The sequence below is a fragment of the Saimiri boliviensis genome, chromosome 14 (genome assembly GCF_048565385.1).
Source record: "Saimiri boliviensis isolate mSaiBol1 chromosome 14, mSaiBol1.pri, whole genome shotgun sequence".
Classification (NCBI taxonomy): Eukaryota; Metazoa; Chordata; class Mammalia; order Primates; family Cebidae; genus Saimiri; species Saimiri boliviensis.
This window is the reverse complement of record NC_133462.1, coordinates 37,347,807-37,372,802: the sequence shown is the minus strand read 5'-3', so window position 1 is coordinate 37,372,802 and position 24,996 is coordinate 37,347,807. Positions and strand designations below refer to the sequence as shown.

Genomic DNA, 24,996 nt, shown 5'->3' with positions numbered 1-24,996 from the left:
AGAGCAAGACTCTGTCTCAAAAACAAAACAAAACAAACCAAACACCTATTGTTTCTTTTTCTTTTTTGAGATAGTCTCTCTCAGAGGCTGATATACAGAGTTAGGATCTCAGCTCCCTGCAACCTCTGTCTCCTGGGTTCAAGCGATTCTCCTGCCTCAGTCTCCGAAGCAGATGAAATTAGTTATGTACCATGATGCCTGGCTAATTTTTGTTTTATGGTACAGACGGGGCTTCACCATGTTGGCCAGGCTGGTCTCGAACTCCTGACATCAAGTGATCCGCTTACCTTGGTCTCCCAAAGTACTGGGATTACAGGCATGAACCCCCGCGTCCGGCCTGTTTTACATATCTAATTAAAAAAAAAAATCAAGGGGCCGGGTGCGGTGGCTCACGCCTGTAATCCCAGCACTTTGGGAGGCCGAGGCGGGTGGATCACGAGGTCAAGAGATCGAGACCATCCTGGTCAACATGGTGAAACCCCGTCTCTACTAAAAATACAAAAAAAATTAGCTGGGCGTGGTGGCGCGTGCCTGTAATCCCAGCTACTCTGGAGGCTGAGGCAGGAGAATTGCCTGAACCCAGGAGGCGGAGGTTGCGGTGAGCCGAGATCACGCCATTGCACTCCAGCCTGGGTAACAAGAGTGAAACTCCGTCTCAAAAAAAAAAAAAAAAAAAAAATCAGCAAGGATAGTGGGATGACACAAAGTGGAAAATTAACAGGAATACCGAAAAAAACTTTGTATCAAATGGATAAAAATAAATAAATGAAGGGGAAAACCTCACAAAACTGACCCAAGTAACTTTTATTACAATTTTTATTATGATAAAAACACGTAAAACTTACCCTTTCACATACTTTATGTGTACCGAACAGTATTGTTAACTATATGCATATTTTTATATAACAAATCGCAAAAAGCTTTTCCATCTTGCATGGCTGACATTCAATACCTATTAAACAACCAATTTTCTCCTCCACAAGCTTGTGGCAAATACTGCAGTATTTTCTTGCTTCTGAGTTCCGTTAGATACTCTATGTAAGTGGAATCAGGTGATATTTGTCCTTTTGCAACTGGTTTATTTCACTTAGCATGACGTCAAGGTACATCCATGTTGTGGCATATGGCAGAATTTTGTTCTTAAGGCTAAATGATATTGCATTGTACGTATATAACACATTTTGTTTACCAATTCATCCATCAACGGACATTTACTTTGCTTCCACCTCTTGGTTCTTCTGAATAATGCTGCAATGAACACAGGTATGCATTCACATACTGAGATGCTTTCTTCAGTTCCTTTGGACATATATCTACAAGTGGATTGCTGCGGACCAACTAAGTTTTAAACTTAGTGCTTTTATATTAAGCCCTGAGCTAAAGATAAGAACTGTGAATAAAAACTGAATTCTGATTAGTAATTTTTAAAGTGGTATGAGTAATCAATTCTGAGACTACATTATATTTTAATCTGAGATTGAGCAAGTGCTACTTTTTGCATGTGATAAAAGATAGCTGCAGACAAGGGAATTTGGAAGGCAAGAAATAAACCAGAGGTGTTGCAGTGGAATTACAAGTATTGGCATGTGGTCATGTTTTTAATATAGAAATATAGATCAGTGTGTGTGGATACATACATATACATATATATATAAGTATGTATATATTTCCCACATCTTTCACAGAGAGGACCTAAAAGCCAGGGCACTATTACCTAGGAACACCCCCGCACACAGAGACTGCAGCTTCTAAATAGTATTCTCTGTTAAAAGAAAACTAGATTTTTCTGATTCAGGGGCTGGAGACAGATGTACCAGGAACAAACTTGCCCAGAAAATAATTATATACCCATGAAATTAGAAGAATACGCCGGGCGCGGTGGCTCAAGCCTGTAATCCCAGCACTTTGGGAGGCCGAGGCGGGTGGATCACGAGGTCGAGAGATCGAGACCATCCTGGTCAACATGGTGAAACCCCGTCTCTACTAAAAATACAAAAAATTAGCTGGGCATGGTGGCGCGTGCCTGTAGTCCCAGCTACTCAGGAGGCTGAGGCAGGAGAATTGCTTGAACCCAGGAGGCAGAGGTTGCGGTGAGCCGAGATCGTGCCATTGCACTCCAGCCTGGGTAACAAGAGCGACACTCTGTCTCAAAAAAAAAAAAAAGAAATTAGAAGAATACATTTTTAAAGATTCAGAAGATAGCTTGATGGAGACCCTACTTATTGAATCTGGAAAAATATGTGCATCAAATTTACAGTAGCTAACTATACACCATAGAATAAGAATTTATGATACATGCTCCTACAAGTAAATGGATAAATAAATGATTAAGGATAACTCTTCCTTACAAAATTCCAATTAAGAAATGCAGAAGAAACTAAGGAATTAGAAAATCACTTTTTGGGCTAGGTGCGGTGGCTCACACCCGTAATCCCGGTACTTTGGGAGGCTGAGGCGGGAGGATTGCTTGAGTCCAAGAATTTGAGACCAGTCTGGGCAACATAATGAGACCTCGGCTCTACAAATAAAAAATTTAATTAAGCATGTTAGCATGTGCCTGTGGTCCCAGGTACCCAGGAGACTGAGGTGGGAGGATCGCTTGAGCCCAGGTCAAGGATGTAGTAAGCCATGATCGTACCACTACACTCCACCTTAGGCAACAGAGCAAGACCCTGTCGCAGACCAACAAAAAGAAGAAAAAAGAAAACCACCATTTGGCAACCACTAGAGCAATAGCTTCACACATACCTCATGTTACTTCACTTTGCAGATTTTTTTTTTTTACAAGTACGAGTCTTGTGGCACCATTTTTTCCAACAGCATGTGCTTTTTGTCTCTCACATCCTGATAATTTTGACAACATTTCAAATATTTTCATTATTATATTTACTGTGGTGCTGTAGGTTTTTTTGTTTTTTTGTTTTGTTTTTGACAGCGTCTCTCTCTGTCACCTGGGCTGGACAGCAGTGGTGCGATTTCGGTTCACTGCAACCTCTGCCTTCTGGGTTCAAGTGATTCTCCTGCCTCAGCCTCCCAAGTAGCTGAGACTACAGATGCCTGCAATGCCCAGCTAATTTTTTCTATTTTTAGTAGAGATGGGGTTTCACTATGTTGGCCAGGCTATGCTCAAACTCCTGACCTCGTGATTTGCCCACCTGAGCCTCCCAAAATGCTGGGATTACAAGCATGAGCCACTGCTCTCGGTCACTCTGTGATCTTTGATGTTCCTATTTTGTTTTGGGGTACCACAAACTACAGCCTTGGAAGACAGCAAACTTAAATGCCATGTTCTCATTGCTCCACCAAGTGGCTACTCCCCACTCTCTTCCCCCTTTCCCTGGGCCTCCTAATTCCCTGAGGCACAATAATATTGAAATTAGGCCAATTAATTACCCCACAATGGCCCCTAAATGTTGAAGTGCAAGGGGGAGTTGCACATTTCTCACCAGGTGCAGCAGCTCACACTTGAAATCCCAGCGTGCTGGGAGGCATAGGTGGGGGTATCACTTGAGGTTATAAGTTCAAGATCAGCCTTGGAAACAGTAAAGTCCTGTCTCTTTAAAAAAATAATTAGCCATCCAAGGTGGTGCATACCTGCAGTCTTAGTTACTCAGGAGACAGGAATATCACTAAAGACCATCAGTTTGAGGCTGCAATGGGTTATAACTGCACTACACTCCAACCTGGGCAAAAGCGAGACCATGTCTCTTTAAAAAAAAAAAAAAAAAAAAAAAAAAAAGGGCTAGGCCAAAATCTAGGCCTCGTGCCAGTTAGCCAAGTTGTGAATGCAAAAGAAAAGTTCTTCAAGGAAATTAACTGCTATTCCAGTGAACACACAAATAAGAAAGGAAAACAGCCTCACCACTGATACAGAGAAAGTTTTAGTGTCTGGACAGAAGATCAGACCAGCCACAACGTTCCCTTAAGACAAAACCTAATCCAGAGCAAGGCCCTAACTCTAATTGTATGAAGGCTGAGAGGTGAGTTAGCTGCAGAAGAAATGCTGGAAGCTGGCAGAGATCAGTTCATGAGGTTTAACAAGCCCTTTCCATAACATAAAAGTACAAAGTGAAGCAGCAATTGCTGATGTTGAAGCTGCAGCAAACATTTCCCAAATATCTAGATAACAGGTAGAGGTAGTAATACTCAAGTTTTAATAGAGACAAAACAGTCTTACTTCAGAAAATGCCATCTAGGACTTTCATAGCTCTAAGTCAATATCCGACTTCAAAGCTTCAAAGAAGAGGCTGACTCTTACTTTGTAGAGACAGGGTCACACTCTGTTGTGCTGGCTGGTCTTCAACTCTTGGCCTCAAGTGATCCTCCAGCCTCAACCTCCCAAAGCATTGGAATTATAGGTGTAAGCCACTGTGCCCAGCCTGGGCTGGCTTTCTTGTTAGGAGTCAATGGATTTGGTGACTTTAAATGAATGCTACTGCTCATTTACCATTCCAAAAACCAAAGGGCCAGTAAGAATCATGCCACATCTTCTCTCCCTGTGGTATCTATTTAAATCTATTTACAGCATGGTTTACTGAATATTTTAAGCTCACTGTAAAACATACTGTTCAGAGATTCCTTTCAAATAACTACTGATAATGCACCTAGTAACCAACCCCTCTTATGGAACTATAAACAAGATTAACACTTTCATGCCTGCTAACTGCAGCCCATGGATTAAGGAATAATTCTGAATTTCAAGTCTTATTATGTAAGAAATACATTTGATAAGGCTATAGCTGCCACTAATAGTGCTTCTTCTGATGGATCTAGGCAAATCAAATTGCAGACCTCGCAGAAAGGCTTCACCATTCTAGATGCCATTAACAACATTTGTGATTCATGGAAGGAGGTCAAAATATCAACATTAAGGCAGGTGTGGTGGTGCATGCCTGTACTCTCAGCTACTCAGGAGGCATAGGCAGGAGGATCACTTGAGGCCAGGAGTTCAAGGCTACAATGTGCTCTCACTGTGCTGGTGAATACTCACTTGTACTCCAGCATGAGCAACACAACACTATGTCTCTAAAAAAATAAAAATAAAAACGAACGTTAACCAGAGTTTGGAAGAAGTTAATTTCAACTTTCACAGGTGACTCTCAGGGGTTCAAGTTCTCAGTAGAAAAAGTAACTATGGATGTGATGGAAAAAAAGAGAACTAGAATTAGAAGTGGGGCCTGAAGATGTGAAAGAATTGTTTCAATCTCATCAAAAAATTTGACTAAATGAGGGGTTACGTTCATAGATGAGCAAAGAAAGTGGTTTCCTGAAATGAAATCTACTCCTGGTGAAGAGGCTGTGAATGTTGCTGAAACCACAACAGACTTAGAATATTACATAAACTTAGCTGATCAAGCAGTATCGAAGTTTGAGAGGATTAGTCCAATTCCAAAAGAAGTACCACTATGTGTAAAATGTTATCAAACAGCATCACAGGGTACAAACAAGTTTTTCATGAAATGAAGTCAATCAATGCAGCAAACTTCACTGCTGTCTTTAAATAAGAAACTGCCACAGCTACCCTGACAACAGCCATCAACACTGAGGCAAGACCCACCACAAGCAAAAAGATCACAACTCGCCAAAGTCTCAGAGGATCATTAGTAGTTTTTGGCACTAAGGTATCTTAAACTAAGGTACTTTACTTAGACGTAACACAACTATACACAAGAGACTACCGTATATGTAAACCTAACTTATATGCACTGGGAAACCAAAACATTTCTATGATTCATATTACCGCGATGGTCTGGAACCAAACCTGCAGTATCTTCTGGGCATGCCTGCATCTTGTATCAATAGGATCTCTCTCCATTGCAACATCTTACACACTTAGAAAGACCTACGGAAATAATAAGGGCTATTTCCTATATTGTATGCCCCAGGGTGAATTCTCAAATGTTTGTGACTACAATCCAATCGCTTAAGAATGTGTATCAACAACAATTATTTAAAAAAAAAAAAAAAAAAGCCGGGCGTGGTGGCTCAAGCCTGTAATCCCAGCACTTTGGGAGGCCGAGGCGGGTGGATCACGAGGTCGAGAGATTGAGACCATCCTGGTCAACATGGTGAAACCCCGTCTCTACTAAAAATATAAAAAAAAAATTAGCTGGGCATGGTGGCACGTGCCTGTAATCCCAGCTACTCAGGAGGCTGAGGCAGGAGAATTGCCTGAACCCAGGAGGCGGAGGTTGCGGTGAGCCAAGATCGCGCCATTGCACTCCAGCCTGGGTAACAAGAGCGAAAACTCCGTCTCAAAAAAAAAAAAAAAAAAAAAGCCAGGTGTGATGGCTCATGCCTGTAATCCCAGCACTTTGGGAGGCTGAGGCAGGCCCGTCACCTGAGGTCAGGAGTTCAAGACCAGCATGACCAACATGGAGAAACCCCATCTCTTTAAAAAAAAAAAAAAAAAAAAAAAGTGGGCATGGTGGCTCACGCCTGTAATCCCAGCTCTTTGGGAGGCCAAGGTGGGTGGATCATCTGAGGGAGATCAGCCTGGCAAACATGGCGAAACCCCGTTTCTACTAAAAATACAAGAATTAGTTGGGCATGGTGGCAGGCGCCTATAATCCAAGCTACTCAAGAGGCCGAGGCACAACTGCTGGAACCCAGGAGGTGGAGACTGCAGTGAGCCAAGATCATGCCATTGCACTGCAGTGACAAGAGCAAAACTATGTCTTTAAAAAAAAAAAAAAAAACTCTGTCTTTAAAAAAAAAAAAAAAAAAAAAAAAATCCAATGGTTCCCTAACATTTCTAAAATTTATGGGGGATACAGAGTGTGAATTTTTTCATTTCTTCAGAGTGAATGGGAATAACTGAAGGCCTCCGCACATTCTTTGCACCAATAAGATTTCTCAACAGTGTGAATTTAAATGTGGTAATTATGGTATAAGAAATTCCTAAGATTTCCACATTCCTTACATTCAGAGTTTTCTTCTTCAGTGTGTTTTTAAATGTTTAGTAAGTAAATAAAACCTATTGTAGGCTTTCCCACATTCATTACATATATAGGGTTTCTCTCCAGTGTGAATTCTAACGTGTTTCTGTAGGTGTGAAGAAGCACGAAAGGTTTTCCCACATTCCTTACATATATATGGTTTCTCTCCAGTGTGAGTTCTTATATGTTCGATGAGTTGCGAAGATGTAGCAAAGGCTTTCCCACAGTCCTTACATTCAAAGGGCTTCTCTCCGGTATGGATTTTTACATGATTATGTAAGCTTGAGGAAACAGTGAATGCTTTCCCACAGTCCTTACATTTATAGGGTTTTATTCCAGTGTGAATTCTAAAGTGATTCTTAAGGCATGAAGAGCTTCTAAAGGACTTTCCACATACCTTACATTCAAAGGGCTTCTCCTCTGTGTGAGTTTTAAAATGTTCAGTTAGTAGATAAAACCTATTGTAGGCTTTCCCACATTCATTACATTCATAGGGCTTCTCTCCAGTGTGTATTCGTACATGTTTAGTAAGGCCTGAGCGCCCAGCGAAGGCTCTTCCACATTCCTTACATTGATAGGGTTTTTCTCCAGTATGAATTCTTACGTGTTCAACTAGGTGTGAAGAAACAGTGAAGCATTTCCCACATTCTTTACATTCATAGGGTTTCTCCCCAGTATGGGTTCGCATGTGACTATTAAGATATGAAGAATACTTAAAGAATTTTCCACATTCCTTACATTCGTAGGGTTTTTCTACAGTACGCATTTGAACAGACACAGCATGGCTTGTGGAGTAAGTAAAAGCTCTCCCACATTGCTTCTGCTCATAGAGATTCTCTCCACTGTGAGTTATCCTATTTGGCTGAAGATGTGACTGATCAACAAAGGCTTCCTCACAGTCACTGTATTCAAAGGATTTGTCTCCTATCCATGTTCTCTCGTGAACATCTGGTGGCAGGCTAAAGGCTTTTCTACACTGATTCAACACAGAAAGTGTCTCTCCAGTAGGGGCACTGTTGTGGAACATGGGAAAGTTTTCTCCATACTCGTCACAGTCATAAGTGTCCCCTGTATTTTCAGTTTCCACGTGTGTATTAAGGCATGAGTGTTCACTAAAGATTTCTCCATTTTCCATAAAGTCACAGAGTTCCTCTCCATTGTGGATTTCAGCCTGTTAATAAAGAGATGAATGATGATTAAAGGATTTTTTAGACTTATCAATAAATTCTACTCATCTGAAATCAGATACTTTATTGTAATTTTTGCCATTTTCATTACATGCATACAGTTTGCTGCCCCATGGAACTTTTACAAGTTGAATGAAGAAAACCTGCTGGAAAGAACCTTGTGCCATTTGCTCTAAGAACCTTGAAATAATTCCTGTATATTTTCATGAAATTGTTTTTATAATCTTACTATTTAGCTACATATGTGATAATTTGTGAGAATACTGAAGCACCAAGTTTTAAGATAGGATCAGGGTATCCCCAAATTTATTATGTTTAGAGTATCTCTCTAGACCAGAGGTCCCTAACCTTTTTGGCACCAGGGACCAGTTTTGTAGAAGAAAATTTTTCCACCAACAGGGGTGGAATGGTGGTAGGATAGGGGTGGTTTCAGCATGACTCAAGCACAGTACATTTACTGTGACTTTATTTCTATTATTATTACATTATAATATATGATGAAATAATTACACAATTCCCCATAATGTAGAATCAGTAGGAGGCCTGAGCTTGTTTTCCTGCAACTAGACAGTCCTATCTAGGTCATGGGAGACAGTGACAGATCATCAGGCTCATAAGGAGCACACAATCTAGAACCCTAGCATGGGCAGTTCACAATAAGGTTTGTGCTATGAGAATCTAATGCTACGACTGATCTGACAGGAGGAGCTCAGGCAGTAATACAAGTGATGGGTAATGGCTATAAACACAGATGAAGCTTTTTGCTCACTCACTGCTCACTTCCCATTGTGCAGCCCAGTTCATAACAGTTCCTAACCAGTACCAGTGGGGAACTTTGCTCTAGAGACGTAACTCCTGCTTGGGTAAATGCTACCGCTCTCAAGTATCTCTAATTTTTGCTGATATTTTATAATGGAATTCCCAATCTTTTTTGAGTGTGGCAAATAAGAAATCTTAATCTTACCATTTGTATGCTGTTTGATGTTTTGTTAAGCCAAAAAAAAGGTTGTTGAAGTGCTGACACTTTGGTTTTAACTTGTCATTCTGAAGTAAAACAGAAAAAAAAAAAGGGTCTGAGAATAAAATGGTAGGTTAAATAAGGAAGAATTAAAAAGCTCATTTATATTTTTCATATTCAGCACATTCAAAAATTAAACAAGCACAGATTTGAACAGTTCATCCATGACTAATATGGACCACAATTAAGGACCTGGAGTCTAAATTTAGTAATTTTCTTTTCTTTTCTTTTTTGAGATGGAGTTTTGCTCTTGTTACCCAGGCTGGAGTGCAATGGCGCGGTCTCGGCTCACCGCAACCTCCGCCTCCTGGGTTCAGGCAATTCTCCTGCCTCAGCCTCCTGAGTAGCTGGGATTACAGGCACGCGCCACCATGCCCAGCTAATTTTTTGTATTTTTAGCAGAGACAGGGTTTCACCATGTTGACCAGGATGGTCTCGATCTCTTGACCTCGTGATCCACCCGCCTCGGCCTCCCAAAGTGCTGGGATTACAGGCGTGAGCCACCGCGCCCAGCCTAATTTTCTTTCTTTTTTTTTTTTTTGCTTGGGTTTCTCTTCCATGCCTAGCACAGTGCCACTTACCGCCAAAGTTGGGGGCCAATAGATTTAATGAATCAGCGAGTCAATGATGGGCTTGATCTGAATTTGAACTAAGACAGTTTTTTTTTTTTTTTTTTAATGAGAGGGAGTTTCGCTCTTGTTACCCAGGCTGGAGTGCAATGGCGCGATCTCGGCTCACTGCAACCTCCGCCTCCTGGGTTCAGGCAATTCTCCTGCCTCAGCCTCCTGAGTAGCTGGGATTACAGGCACGCGCCACCATGCCCAGCTAATTTTTTGTATTTTTGGTAGAGACGGGGTTTCACCATGTTGACCAGGATGGTCTCGATCTCTCGACCTCATGATCCACCCGCCTCGGCCTCCCAAAGTGCTGAGATTACAGGCTTGAGCCACCGCGCCCAGCCTCTTTTTTTTTTTTTTTTTAAATACAGAGTCTCATTCTGTCACCCAGGCTGGAGTGCAGTAGCGCGACCTCAGCTCACTGCAGCCTCTGCCTCCGAGTAGCGTGGATTACAGGTGCCCACCCCATGCCTAATTTTTGTATTTTTAGTAGAAATAAAGTTTCTCCATGTTGGCCAGGCTGACCTTGAACGCCTGACCTCAGCTGATGCACCCACCTCAGCCTCCCAAAGTGCTGGGATTACGGGCATGAGCCACCGCACCTGGCAATTTGTAATTTTTTAAACAATTTATTCTATAGAAATTAAATGAGATAGTGAACAGAAACAGTATTATTAGAGAAGGAAAGCAGAAACAATCTGGATAAAGAGCACACATTAAAATCATAAACAACAACAAAAAAAGCAGAACATTTGCAAAATCATATGAAAGTCTGGGTTAGATGAAAAAGAGAGGAATATGGAAAGTTGAAGATACCCAAAAACTTCCAAGTCCAAAGGCCCCATGTTCTGTGACAAAGTACATCTTTTAAATGTCTTCATTATGCTTCGAAACACACTGAACTGCTCATTGACCAGGAATGTTCTTCACACTCACCTTGGAGAACTCCTATTGACAATGTGCTCAACTTTTCTTCCTCCTCTTCCTCCTCCAGTCAAGAGACAGACTGAGCTGAGTCTGAACAGGTCCTGTACACACGAAAAAATATACCAATGGAAGAGGCTTAAGCAAGAGATGACAAATCTATCCAAGAAAAGTTAACTATACTCCTAAAGAGAGCAGTGAAGCTATTTTAAAAGAGCTCAAATTTCATGTATCTCGTCTTTTTGTGCCCTGAGGAGATTGGTTATCTCTGACCCAATACCCACCATTCAGGCTTAAATACACATTTAAAAACCAGTAAAGAGTGGGCACAGTGGCTAATGCCTGTAATCCTAGCTCTTTGGGTGATTTTAAAAATCACCTGAGCCCGGGGAGGTTGAGGCTGCAGTGAGCCATGATTGCGCCACTGTACTCCAGCCTATGAGACAAAGTGAGACCATGTCTCCAAAAAAATAAAATAAAAGCCATTAAAACTTTTATTTAAACAGGAAATAATGCAAGTGCAAAGACAGGTTATTATTTTGGTTTTTGGTGTTTTTTTTTTTTTGAGACAGTCTTACTCTGTCACCCACGTAGAGGGCAATGATGCGATCTCAGTTCACTGTAACTTCTACCTCCCAGGTCCAAGCAATTCTCCCACCTCAGCCTCCTAAGCAGCTGGAAGTACAGGCAGCTGATATCATGCCTGGCTAAATGTTTTCTGTATTTTAGTAGAGATGGGGTTTCACCATGTTGGCCAGGCTGATCTTGAACTCCTGACCTCAGGTGATCCACCCACCTTGGCTTCCCAAAATGCTGGGATTACAGGCATGAGCTACCACGCCCAGCTGAGATCATTTTTTTTTTTTTGACAGTGTTTTCAGAAGTTTGGATGTTGTGTCTTTTGGAGCTTTTTTCATATCATAGTATTACATCTTTCTCTCTCTTTTTTTTTTGAGGCAGATTTTTGCTCTGTCACAGGCTGGATTGCAGTGGCACAATCTTAGCTCACTGCAACCTCTGCTGCCGCCCGCCCTGGTTCAGAGGATACAAAAACTAGCCAGGCATGGTGGCACGTGCCTGTAGTCCTAACTACTTAGGAAGCTGAGGCTGCAATGAGCCGAGATCATGCCACTGAACTTCAGCCTTGGTGACAGAGTGAGACTATCCGAAGGAAAGGAAAGGAAAGGAAAAAGGAAAAAGGAAAAAGGAAAAAGGAAAAAGGAAAAAGGAAAAAGGAAAAAGGAAAAAGGAAAAAGGAAAAAGGAAAGGAAGAAAATCAGAAAGCTCCTTTAGGACAGCCCTGAAATAAAGCTACTTCTTATGTTCTCAGACCTGAAACTGTTATAATTAATGAGGCTCATATGCCAGAGCTTCCCTGGCAAAATTGGAAAGAGGGAATCCTAGAGACAGGAGTGTCACTGGATTTACTATGTGTTGTCTGTATGGCCCATTTCCCTGTCCTCTGTTGAGAGTGCAGAAGACACTCTCTTCACAAAGGTTATTTAGAGAGTAGCGAGAGGAGTATTGTAATCCTTGAAGAGCTCTGCTGGTATTCTCCTTCATAGGACAGGTATGACTGCAAAAAATACCATCACTGAGATGAGTTCCCTGCTTTCAGTCAAGATGAAGGGGACCCAGAATAGGAGAAATCACCAAAGACAAGGTGAGCAAGTCAACTGCCAAGGACACTGGAAATGTATCTGTAATCAGAATATCCTGACCTACAGAGATCTGTGGTGGTGGCTTACTAATCGTGCTATCCCTAGAAATGAAACAGATAAGCAGTTAACAAATCCCACTCTAAAGAGTCACAAAATATATGTTAGTCATTATGGGCCATACGGTCTCTGTTGCAACTACTCAACTCTGCTGTTGTAGCATGGAAAACACCATAGAAAACATAGAGGCCGGGCGTGGTGGCTCAAGCCTGTAATCCCAGCACTTTGGGAGGCCGAGGCAGGTGGATCACAAGGTCAATAGATGAGACCATCCTAGTCAACATGGTGAAACCCCGTCTCTACTAAAAATACAAAAAATTAGCTGGGCATGGTGGCGTATGCCTGTAATCCCAGCTACTCAGGAGGCTGAGGCAGGAGAATTGCCTGAACCCAGGAGGCAGAGGTTGTGGTGAGCCGAGATCGCACCATTGCACTCCAGCCTGGGTAACAAGAGTGAAACTCCGCCTCAAAAAAAAAAAAGAAAAAAGAAAAAAGAAAACATAAACAAATGAACACGGTTGTATTCTGATTAAACTTTAACATGTGGAGGGACAGACAAGGTGCATGGGCCATGGTGTGCCATTCTGTGTACTTGAATATTGCTCTATCTATGTAAAAAAGTCTAGGCTGGGCGTGGTAGCTCACTCCCGTAATCCCAGCACTTTGGGAGGATCACAAGGTCAAGAGACGAAGACAATCCTGGCCAACATGGTGAAACCCAGTCTCTACTAAAAATATAAAAATTAGCTGGGCATGGTGGCACATGCCTGTAGTCCCAGCTAGTTCGGAGGCTGAGACAGAAGAATCGCTTGAACCCAGGAGGCGGAGGTAGCAGTGAGCCAAGATTGCACCACTGCACTCCAGCCTGATGACAGAGTAAGATTTTGTCTCAAAAAAAAAAAAAAGTCTGATGTAGCCAAAAACTGGAGTTATCCCAGTGGAGAATCATGACCTCTCACTCAATTACCACACCTAAATCATTCACAAATCATGAACTTAGGTGATCACTCCAATTACAGCCAACTTTCAAAATATAATGTCTATCAGAACATATCAACATAATTTCTGTCACTTGGTATTCCTGTCACAGGTATTGGCACAGCCCATGTCTTTTCCCCATACCAATTTGAAAAGCCAAGACTCAGTTACCTTTTACCTGGCAGGACCAACAATGTATCTTCACAACACTGCCCCAGCCTGTGTCAGTTCTCCAGGTCTCTGTCATAAACAGAGTTCTCCAGGTCTCTGGGCCTCTCAGAGATAATGACATTCCACGTAACACCACACTGCTACACTATGTTGACACCACTATACTGATCATATGTAGTAAGTAGGAAGTAGAAAACACATTTTTAAAAATTAGAGACAGGGTCTTACTCTGTCACCCAGGCTGGATTACAGTGGTGTGATCATAGTTCACTGAAAACTCAAACTCCTGGGCTCAAGCAATCTTCCTGTGTCGGCCTCCCAAGTATGTGGGACTACAGGCACATCCTACCACTCCTGGCTCATTTTTTTTCCCCCTATAGACATGAGGTTTCACTATGTTGACCAGGCTAATTTCAAACACCTGGCCTCAAGCAATCCTCCCACTTCAGCCTCCCAGTGCTAGGATTACAGGCATGAACCACTGTGCCCGACCTGAAAATACCTTAGACAACTTTATTAGAAACGTGCAGCATTTATGATTCCAAAATGGCAGTACAGAAGCAAGCTGGTTTCACTCCCCTTCCAGAAAACCAAAACCAAATACACACCGTGAAAATTATTACCAGCAATATCCCTGATCTCAAATATAAAAATTAGGCAGTTTCTGGGGCTACAAAGAAGTGAAAAAACTCCAGAGAGATGTTAAGAGAATCAAATTTCCATATCCATGACACCCTTCTCCTTAATCTGCCCAACACCAAGAATGTGGAAAATTTCCATGGATTCACAGTTTCTACACTGGAAAAAACTGCGATCAAGGTAGACAACCATCCCATCACACTGGGTTGCCTGGTAAAAGATCAGTCCTTCCCTGTCTCAACCCACAGAAAGCATCACAAGTGCCTGAAGGGAGAAATACCCTGAGGACATCCAGGGACAAAGAGGGGAGGCAGGACTCCCATCCCCAGCCCTGGAATCTCTGTTTTATAACTTGGCCAAAGGAGAAGGTAAATCAGCACTGCTGTTCAGGACAACTACGCTGTAGGGGTATGCTACACAGGCCCCTGGGCATGAACACACAGCCAGCCTTCCCCCATTGCTGGGATATGCTCTTTGGAACTCCCCCATTCTGGATGGGCAGTAACCTTTTTTTTTTGACAGTGCATCAATGTGTCTCCTAGACTGGAGGCCAGTGGTACAATCTCGGCTCCCTGCAAACTCTGCCTACCATGTTCAAGTGATTCTCCTGCCTTAGCTTCCCCAGTAGCTAGGATTACAGGCACCTGTCACTATGCCCAACTAATTTTTTTGTATCTTTTAGTAGAGACAGGGTTTTTCCATGTTGGCCAGGCTGGTCTCGAATTCCTGACCTTAGGTGATCCTCCTGTCTCAGCTTCCCAAAGTGCTGGGATTACAGACGTGAGCCATAGCACCTGGCCTGGGCAGTATTCTTGATTGCTAGCGAAGAGGGAAACGTGAGTTTAAGATTCCATCTAGTGCTGAAAAGGAGGCAGTGACAGACAGATTACTTAGGCTCAGAAGTTCAAGACCAGCCTGGGCAACATGATACAAACCCTTCTCTACTAAAAAGTACAAAAAGCAGCCAGGTGTGGTGGCATGCACCTTACCTACTAGGGAGGCTGAGGTGGGAGGACTGCTTCAGCCCTAGGTGGTAAAGGCTGGACTAAGCCATGATCACACCAGTGCCTGCACTCCATCCTGGTGACAGAGAGAGAGAGACCTCACCTCAAAATAAAAATAAAAATAAATTATAAAGAATCTAAGAAAACATACCCAATAAAAATCAGAAGCCAGACAAAGATTGTAATAAATAACTAATCCTTCAATGCACAGACACAGAGGTATATCCAAAAGAAACAACAGTATATGGGAACCACGACCTCCCAAAATGGACAAAAACAAGCATAAGTGACTGAACCTAATGAAATGACAATATCTGGGCTCTCTAAGAATTCAAAATAACAGTTGTAAGGAAATTCAGTGATCTCCAAGATAACACAGAAGAGCATTTCAGAAATTTATCAGAAAAAATTTTAGAAGACATTAACAACAACAGCAACAAAGATAAATCTTATAACTGAGAAATAAATATGTTCAATTCAAAAGTTCATAGTAGAGTCTCTCAATAGCAAAACGAATCAGAAGAAAGAATCAGTGAGCTTGAAGAGAGGCTATCTGAAAACAAAGCCAGAGAAGAATGAAAAGGAACTAAATTTGTCTGCAAGATACAGAAAATTATTGGAAAGACCAAATGTAGGGATCACTGGTATTCAAGAGAAAATGGAGCAAGCGCAAGGGGTAAGCTTTGAAAACTTATTCAAAAAATAACAAAAAATCTTCCAAAAACTGAGGAAAATATAAATATCCAGGTACGTGAAGGTAAGAGGACACCAAACAAATTCAACCCAAATAAGACTACTACAAAGGAAAAAAAAAAAGACTACTACAAAGCATATAATAATCAGACTCTCAGAGGTCAAGGACAAAGACAGGACCCTAAAAGCAATAACAGAAAAGAAGCAAATAACATACAAAGGACCCCAACTGATCTGGCAACAGGATTTCTCAACAGAAAACACACAGACCAGAGGGAGTAGGATGACATTTTCTTTCTTTCTTTTTTTGTGAGACAGGGTCTCACTCCGTTGCCCAGGCTGGAGTACAGTGGCATAATCATGGCTCAATGCAGCCTTGATCTCCCAGGCTCAAGGCCTACTCCCAGATAAGCCACCCAAGTAACCGGTACTACAAATGTGCACCATGCCTGGCTAACCTTTCTATTTTTTTTTGGTAGAGATGGGGTTTCACCATGTTGCCCAGGCTGGTTTCAAATTCCTGAGCTCAAGCAATCCACCCACCTCAACCTCACAAAGTGCTGGGATTACAGGCATGGGCCACCTTGCCTGGCTATGGGATGAATTTTCAAAGTGCTGGAAGAAAAAAAAATTGACATCTAAGAATATCAAATTCAGCAAAGTTATCCTTCAAATATGAAAAAGAAATATTGGCCGGGCGCTATGGCTCATGCTTGTAATCCTAGCACTTTGGGAGGCCAAGGTGGGTTGATCACCTGAGGTCAGGAGTTCAAGATAAGCCTGGCTAACATGGCAAAACCCCACCTCTACTAAAAATTTAAAAATTAGTTGGGCATGGTGGCAGGCACCTGTAATCCCAACTACTAAGGAGGCTGAGGCAAGAGAATCGCTTGAACCCGGGAGGCGGAGGTTGCAGTGAGCCGGGATCGCACCACTACACTCTACCCTGGGGGACGAGAGGAAGACTTCACCCAAAAAAAAAAAAAAATACAAATAAAGAAGATCAATAAAACATAAAGTTGATGACTTGAAAAAAATAAACAATATCAACCTTTGGCTAGACTAAAAGAAAAAAAATGACCCAAATAAAATAAAAAAATGAAAAAGAAAACATGACAGAAACCACAGAAATACAACGAATCATTAGGAACTATTATGAAAAACTATATGCCTACAAATTGAAAAGCCTAGAAGAAATGGACAAATTCTTGGGCAATACAACCTACCAAGACTGAACCATGAAGAAACAGGAAACCTCAACACACCAATAACAAGATTGAAGCCATAACAAAATGTCTCCCATCAAAGAAAAGCCCAGGACCTCATGGCTTCACTGCTAAATTCTACCAAAACTGAAAGAATACCAATACTACCAATACTACTCAAAGTCCCCCAAAAAAATTAAAGAGGAGAGAGTATTTCCAAACGTAGTCTACAAAGTGAACATTACTTTCATATAAAAACCAGACAAGAGCACAACAACAACAAAACTACCAGTATCATTCATGAACATACTGCAAAAATTCTCACCAAAATACCAGCAAACCAAATCCAACACATTAAGAAAATTACTCACCACAATCAAGTGAAATTCACCCTAGAAATACAAAGATGGGGGCCGGGCGCAGTGGCTCAAGCCTGTAATCCCAGCACTTTGGGAGGCCGAGGCGGGTGGATCACGAGGTCGACAGATCGAGACCATCCTGGTCAACATGGTGAAACCCCGTCTCTACTAACCATACAAAAAACTAGCTGGGCATGGTGGCGCGTGCCTGTAATCCCAGCTACTCAGGAGGCTGAGGCAGGAGAATTGCCTGAACCCAGGAGGCGGAGGTTGCGGTAAGCCGAGACCGCGCCATTGCACTCCAGCCTGCAGCCTGGGTAACAAGAGCAAAACTCCGTCTCAAAAAAAAAAAAAGAAAGAAAGAAATACAAAGATGGTTCAACATATGCAAATCAATAAATGTGACATACCAAATTAACAGAACCAAAAACAAAAACCATATGAGATTTCCATAGATGCTGAAAAGTCATTCAATAAAACTCAACATCTCTTTTTGACAAAAGTCCTCAACAAACTGCGTATAGAAAGAATATACCTCAAAACAATAAAGGCCATATATGACAAACCCACACCCAACATTATACTGAACAGGGAAAAACTAAGTCTTTCCTCTGAGATCTTGAATGGAACAAGGATGTCCACTTTTACTTTTATTCGACCTAATATTAGAAGTTCTGGCCGCAGCAATTAGGCAAGATAAGTAAAGGGCATCCGAACTAATGAAGTCAAATTACCCTTGTTTACCAATGACATGACCTTTTTCTCCTTAGAAACAAGGTCTCCTTCTGTTGCCCACGCTAGAGTGCAATTGTTATCATAGCTCACTGCAGCCTTGAATTCCTGGGCTCAAGCAATACTCCTGCCTCAGCCTCCCAAGTAGCCAGAACCACAGGCACATTCGACAATACTAATTTTTTTAGAGATTGGGGGCAGGGGAACTTTAGAAGGCCTGCACTCCCGATCTCAAGTGATCCTCTTGCCTTGGCCTCTTAAAGTGCTGGGATTACAGGCATGACCCACCATGCTCAGCTGACATAATCTTACATTTAGAACAACCTAAACCCCACTGGGCACAGTGGCTCAAGCCTGTAATCCCAGCACTTTGGGAGGCCGAGGTGGGTGGATCACGAGGTCAAGAGATTGAGACCATCCTGGTCAACATGGTGAAACCCCGTCTCTACTAAAAATACAAAAAATTAGCTGGGCATGGTGGCGCATGCCTGTAATCCCAGCTACTCATGAGGCTGAAGCAGAATTGCCTGAACCCAGGAGGCAGAGGTTTCGGTGAGCCAAGATCACGCCATTGCACTCCAGCCTGGGTAACAAGAGTGAAACTCCGTCTCAAAAAAAAAAAAAGAAAAAAGAAAAAGAAAAACCTAAAGCCTCCAGCAAAAACCTGTTAGAGGGCCGGGCGCGGTGTCTCAAGCCTGTAATCCCAGCACTTTGGGGGGCCGAGACAGGTGGATCACAAGGTCGAGAGATTGAGACCAACCTGGTCAACATGGTGAAACCCCGTCTCTACTAAAAATACAAAACATTAGCTGGGCATGGTGGTGTGTGCCTGTAATCCCATCTACTCAGGAGGCTGAGGCAGGAGAATTGCCTGAACCCAGGAGGCAGACGTTGCGGTGAGCCGAGATCGCGCCACTGCACTCCAGCCTGGGTAACAAGAGCGAAACTCCGTCTCAAAAAAAAAAAAAAAAAAAAAAAAAAAAAATTAGTAGCATTTATATACGCCAACAGTGAACAATCTGAAAAAGAAATCAAAGAAATCCCATTTAACTGCAAAGACTATAAAATGCCAGCACCAGACATCATGACTCACAACTATAATCCCAGAATTTTGAAAAGCTGAGGTGGGAAGATTTCTTGAGCTCAGCAGTTCAAGATCAGCCTGGGCAACATGGCAAGACCCCTTCTCTATTTAAAAAAGAAAAAAAAAAAAGAAAGAAAAAGAAAAGAAAGAAAATTAATCAGGCATGTGGCACACAGCTGTAGTCTCAGCTACTCAAGAGGCTGAGGCAGGAGGATCCCTTGGGCCCAGGAGTTCAAGGCTGCCACATGAACTATTATTGCACCACTGTACTCAAACCTGGGCAAAAAAGTGAGACCCCACCTGAAAAGATAAAATAAAAAGTAACCAAAAGTATGAAGGAGCTATAAAGGAAAACCATAAAACACTGATGAAACAAACTGCAGAGGATACAGAAAAAAAAAAATTGGAAGATATTCCATGTTCATGGATTAGAAAAATATTGTTAAAATGACAATACTACCCAAAGCAATTTATAATTAAGAGCAACCCTTGACTGGGCAAGGCGGCTTAGGCCTGTAATCCCAGCACTTTGGGAGGCTGACGCAGGCAGATCACAAAGTCAGGAGTTCGAGACCAGCCTGGCCAACATGATGAAACCCTGTCTCTACCAAAAATACAAAAATTAGCCTGGCATGGTGGTGGTAGTCCCAGCTATTTGGGAGGCTGAGGCAGGAGAATCGCTTGAACGCAGGAGGTGGAGGTTACAGTGAGGCAAAAACGTGCCACTGCACTCCAGCCTGAGTGACAGAGCAAGAGTCCATCTAAAAAAAAAAAAAAACTCTAAAATTTACATGCAACCACAAAAGACCTCGAACAGCCAAAGAAATACTGACTAAAAAGAACAAAGCTGAAAGCATCACACTGCCTGACTACAAATCTATCATAACCATATATCATAAACATACCATATATCATAAACCATATATCATAAACAAATCTATCATAACCATATATCATAAACAGACTACAAATCTATCATAACCATATCAGGAGGTTACTGACATAAACACAAACACATAGATCAGGCGTCCCCAAACTTTTTACACAGGGGGCCAGTTCACTGTCCCTCAGACCGTTGGACGGCCGCCACATACTGTGCTCCTCTCACTGACCACCAATGAAAGAGGTGCCCCTTCCTGAAATGCGGTGGGGAGCCGGATAAATGGCCTCAGGGAGCCACATGCGGCCCGTGGGCTGTAGTTTGGGGACGCCTGACATAGATGAAGGGAAGAGAACACAACATAAATATAAACCTACACATTTACAGACAGCTCATTTTCAACAAAGGCATCAAAAGCATACAATGGGAAAAAAAACAGTCTTTTCAATAAATGGTGCTGGAAAAACTGAATAACCATATGCAGAATGAAACTAGATGCCACCTCTCAGCATATACAAAAATAAAGTCAAAACAGATTAAAGACTCACATCTAACACCTGAAACTATAAAACTACTTAGAGGAAGACACTGGGAAACAATCCAGGACATTGGTCTGGGTAAAGATTTCTTGGGTTAAGACCTTAACAGCACAGACAACAAGAGCAAAAATAAACACATGAGATCACATAAAGCTAAAAACCTCCTCCACAGGAAAAAAAAAAAAAAAAAAAAAAACAACAAAGTGAAGAGTCACTCTACATTATGGGGAAAATATTTACAAACTATCCACCTGACAAAGGATTAATAATCAGAATACATAAGGAACTCAAACAACTTGATAGCAAAAAAAAAAAAAAAAAAAAAAAAAAAAAAAAATCGGCAAAAGGTCAGAATAGATGTTTTTTTTTTAAAAAAAAAAAAGACATACGAGGGGCACAGTGGCTCACACCTGTAATCCCAGCACTTTGGGAGGCCAAAGCAGGTGGATCACCTGAGGTCAGGAGTTGGAGACAGGCCTGACCAACATGGAGAAACTCAGCCTCTACTAAAAATACAAAATTTGCCAGACATGGTGGCATGTGCCTGTAATCTCAGCTACTCAGAAGGCAGAGGCAGGAGAATCACTTGAACCTGGGAGGCGGAGGTTGCAGTGAGCCAAGACTGCACCATTGCACTCCAGCCTGGGCAACCAGAGTGAAACTCTGTCTCAAAAAAAAAAAAAAAGACATACAAAAGGGCAACAGGTACATGAAAAAAAGTGCTCAACATCATTAATCATCAGAGAAATACAAATATCACATAATCACAATGAGATAGCATCTCATCTCATTTACAGTCGCTTTTTATTTTTTAATTTTTGTTTATTTTATTTATTTATTTATTTATTTATTTATTTATGAGACGGAGTTTCGCTCTTGTTACCCAGGCTGGAGTGCAATGGCGCGATCTCGGCTCACCGCAACCTCCGCCTCCTGGGTTCAGGCAATTCTCCTGCCTCAGCCTCCTGAGTAGCTGGAATTACAGGCCCGTGCCACCATGCCCAGCTAATTTTTTTTGTATTTTTAGTAGAGACGCGGTTTCACCATGTTGACCAGGATGGTCTCGATCTCTCAACCTCGTGATCCACCCGCCTCGGCCTCCCAAAGTACTGGGATTACAGGCTTGAGCCACCGCGCCCGGCCTATTTATTTATTTTTAAGACAGGGTTTCACCATGTTGGTCATGAACTCCCGACCTCGGGTGATCCGCCCACCTTGGCCTCCAAAGTGCTTGGATTACAGGCGTGAGCCACCACGTTCCCCCCGCCCCCACCTTAGAGTGGCTTTTAACAAAAAGGCAGGGAATCACAAATGCTGATGAGAATGTGGTGAAAAGAAAATCCTTGTACACAGTTGGTGGGAATGTAAATTAGTACGGCCACTACAGAGAACAATATTCAGGTGCAGTGGCTCATGCCTGTAATCCCAAAACTTGAGGCTTCGTGGGAGGATCACTAAGCCCACGAGTTCCAGAACAGCCTGGGCAACACAGCAAGACCTATCTGCACACACATACCAGTCAGGCGCAGTGGCTCACACCTGTAATCCCAACACTTTGGGAGGTCGAGGCATGCAGATTACTTGAGGTCAGGAGTTCAAGACCAGTCTGGCCAAAATGGTGAAACCCCCTCTCTAGGAAAAATACAAAAATTAGCTGGATGTTCTTGCTTGAACCCAGGTGGTAGAGGTTGCATTCCAGCCTGGGAGACTCCATCTCCAAAAAAACAAAACAAAACAAACAAAGAAGTTGATTGATAGGTAAAATATACAGTTAGAAGAAATAAGAACTGGTGTTCAATACATTAGTAGGCTGACTACAGTTAACACTCATCTGTACATTTTAAAAGAGCTAAGAGAATAACTTGATGCTCTTTAAGACAAGATAAACATTTAAGGTGATGGATATCTCACTCTGATTTGATTATATGAATGTATCAAATTATCACATGCACTCTAAAAATATGTACATCTATTATGAATCAAGAAATTTTTTTGGATTGTAAAATAAGAGGTGAGACATTCTGGGGCCACCGTGTGCGTGGGTAAATATATTCCCTTGTCTGGATCATGTAAAGACATCCCCTCCAAGATGTCATTCCAAGTCACTGCAACTAATACCACCTACCACTAATAAGGAGCAATGGGCCTTGATTATACCACTGCTCTCCAGCCTCAGTGATCCTGCAAGACTCTGTCTCAAAAATGGAAGAAAAAAACCCCACTATGGAGGTTTCTCAAAAAACTAAAAATTTAACTACCAATAGAAATACCATCCGTAGGCCTCTTGAATTTTAGAGGCAACATTTACATTTGCATGTGCTTTTACACCCCCCACACTTGCCTGTAAGGATTTTAGTTTCAACTGTACACCAGAGCAATTTCAGACTGCAGAGCAGGATTCCCAAGCATTTGGTCCACCTGATCCAGCAGACCCAATGATACTCAACATGTCCATGTTAAATATGATGCTATTGATTGGAAGCCTCTGGCAGGCACCAACAGAAGATGTAGAGTACAGCCCTCTGGTATTCCAGAGTCAGTCCATGCCCTCTTGTGCAGATTAACTGTTTTTCTTTTGAGAAACAGGTTGTGGTTGGCCACTAGCACATGACAGAGAATGAACAACTAATCATGGAGCATGAAGTAACTAAGGCTCAACTAAGTTGAGACTTTATGATTCCCAAAGCATTTTTGTATTTTTTCTAGGGACAAAGTTTTATCATATTGGCCAGGCTGGTCTCAAACTCCTGACCTCAGCCCTTATCAAACAAAGGTTGTCAGCTTCTCCTCTGGACCCAGTTACAAGTTTGTAGGAAATCGCATGAAATAAAGGAATACTGAAACAGATCATGAGAATCTAATCAGAAATATCTGATTGCATGACTTTCTAAGAGAGTAAGTGTTGACTCTCCATAAGTCCATGTAACAGACAATGATAACCGTTCTAGGTTTATGCTCAGTTTACACTCAAATTGTTCATCATAAGATGTACTTTATCTGAGGAGAAAGAAAAGCACAATGCTACTAAAAAAAAATAAACAAATAAATAAATAAAGCAAATGAGACTGGGCACAGTGGCTCACTCCTGTAATTTCAGAACTTTGGAAGGCCAAGGCAGGAGGATTACAAGGTCAGAAGTTGCAGACCAGCCTGGCCAATATGGTGAAACCCAGTTGCTACTAAAAATACAAACAACAACAAAAAAATCAGCCAGGTGTGGGGGCGAGCGCCTATAGTCCCACCTGCTTGGGAAGCTGAGGCAGGAGAATTGCTCAAACTGCTGACCTCAGGTGATCCGCCCACCTCAGCCTTCCAAAGTGTTTGGATCACAGGCATAAGCCAGTGCGCCCGGCCTGCCTTTCTTTAGGAGAAAGGCTTGTGGCTGGTAACAACTGGGAAAAAAATAAGGTACAAGAAAATAAAAATAAAAAACTAAAGGTGGCCGCGGGCAGTAGCTCCTCTGGGAGGCAGAGGCGGGAGAGATCTCCTGCGGTCGAGTGTTGGACACCGGCCTGACCAACATGGAGAAGCCCCGTCTCTATCAAAAATATAAAAAATTAGCCGGGCGTGGTGTTGCATTTGCATGCCTGTAATACCAGCTACTCGGGAGGTTAAGGCAGGAGAATCGCTTGAAACCGGGAGGCAGAGGTTGCAGTGAGCCGAGATAGCAACCTTGCACTCCACCCTGGGCGACAGAGGCGGAATCCGACTTAAAAACAAAACAACAAAAAACTAGGGGCTTACACTCTACACGTGTTCACATTTACATACAGAAATAGGCACACCCTAAACAACTTTTTTCCATCTGAATGTAATGTGTCGAAAAATAAGTAAACGACATTAAGACAATCCCAGGTTCTCAGAAGAGACATTTTTTAGCAAATAAATCAAAGTCAGAGCCCTCCTGAAACCAATTTACGGCCGGTGCTCACCAGGAACAAGCCGGAATCTCCAAGTAGGCGAGAGGACGCAGGGCCGAAGCCAACCTGACTGGAACGACAGAAACCCTTTTCCTTTCGGAAAGAAAAAAAATCACCAAGGTTGCTTTCTAGGCTTTTGAAGACAGGAGTACAGCAGATGAAAGAATTCCAGAAAACACCCCGCGGAGGCGGGACAAACGCACACCTCCTGACCCGGCTCCTGACCGGGACCTACCGAGCTTGCGGCCTCTCGGAACTGGCCGCGCCGGGAGGACCGACAGCCACTGGAGAAGCGTGTGAAACGAGCCGGATCCGAGAGGCTCCGGGGCGACCGCGCCCAAACCTTCCTTTACCGCCCCCCTGCTATCTCCGGGACCCCCAAGCTGGCGG

At 42.4% G+C, this 24,996-nt stretch overlaps 1 protein-coding gene across 5 annotated transcripts in view; it reads right to left on the bottom strand.

Moving 5' to 3' along the window:
* Positions 1–798: 798 nt before the first annotated feature.
* ZNF121 (zinc finger protein 121) overlaps positions 799–24,996 on the bottom strand; it is a 28,866-nt gene continuing 4,668 nt past the window's right edge. Inside the window, exons 2-5 of one of the 5 annotated variants that reach the window (XM_074384663.1) lie at positions 24,619–24,699; positions 10,697–10,788; positions 9,090–9,169; positions 799–8,109 (exon numbers count right to left, since the gene is read on the bottom strand). In XM_074384663.1, the coding sequence (XP_074240764.1) occupies positions 6,940–8,109; positions 9,090–9,092 (1,173 nt within the window). In that variant the 5' untranslated portion in view covers positions 9,093–9,169; positions 10,697–10,788; positions 24,619–24,699 and the 3' untranslated portion in view covers positions 799–6,939. Of the gene's footprint in view, positions 8,110–9,089; positions 9,170–10,696; positions 10,789–15,179; positions 18,531–24,618; positions 24,990–24,996 lie in introns of those variants that run through there. The other 4 variants (XM_074384662.1, XM_074384665.1, XM_074384664.1 and 1 more) reach the window with 4 other exon arrangements.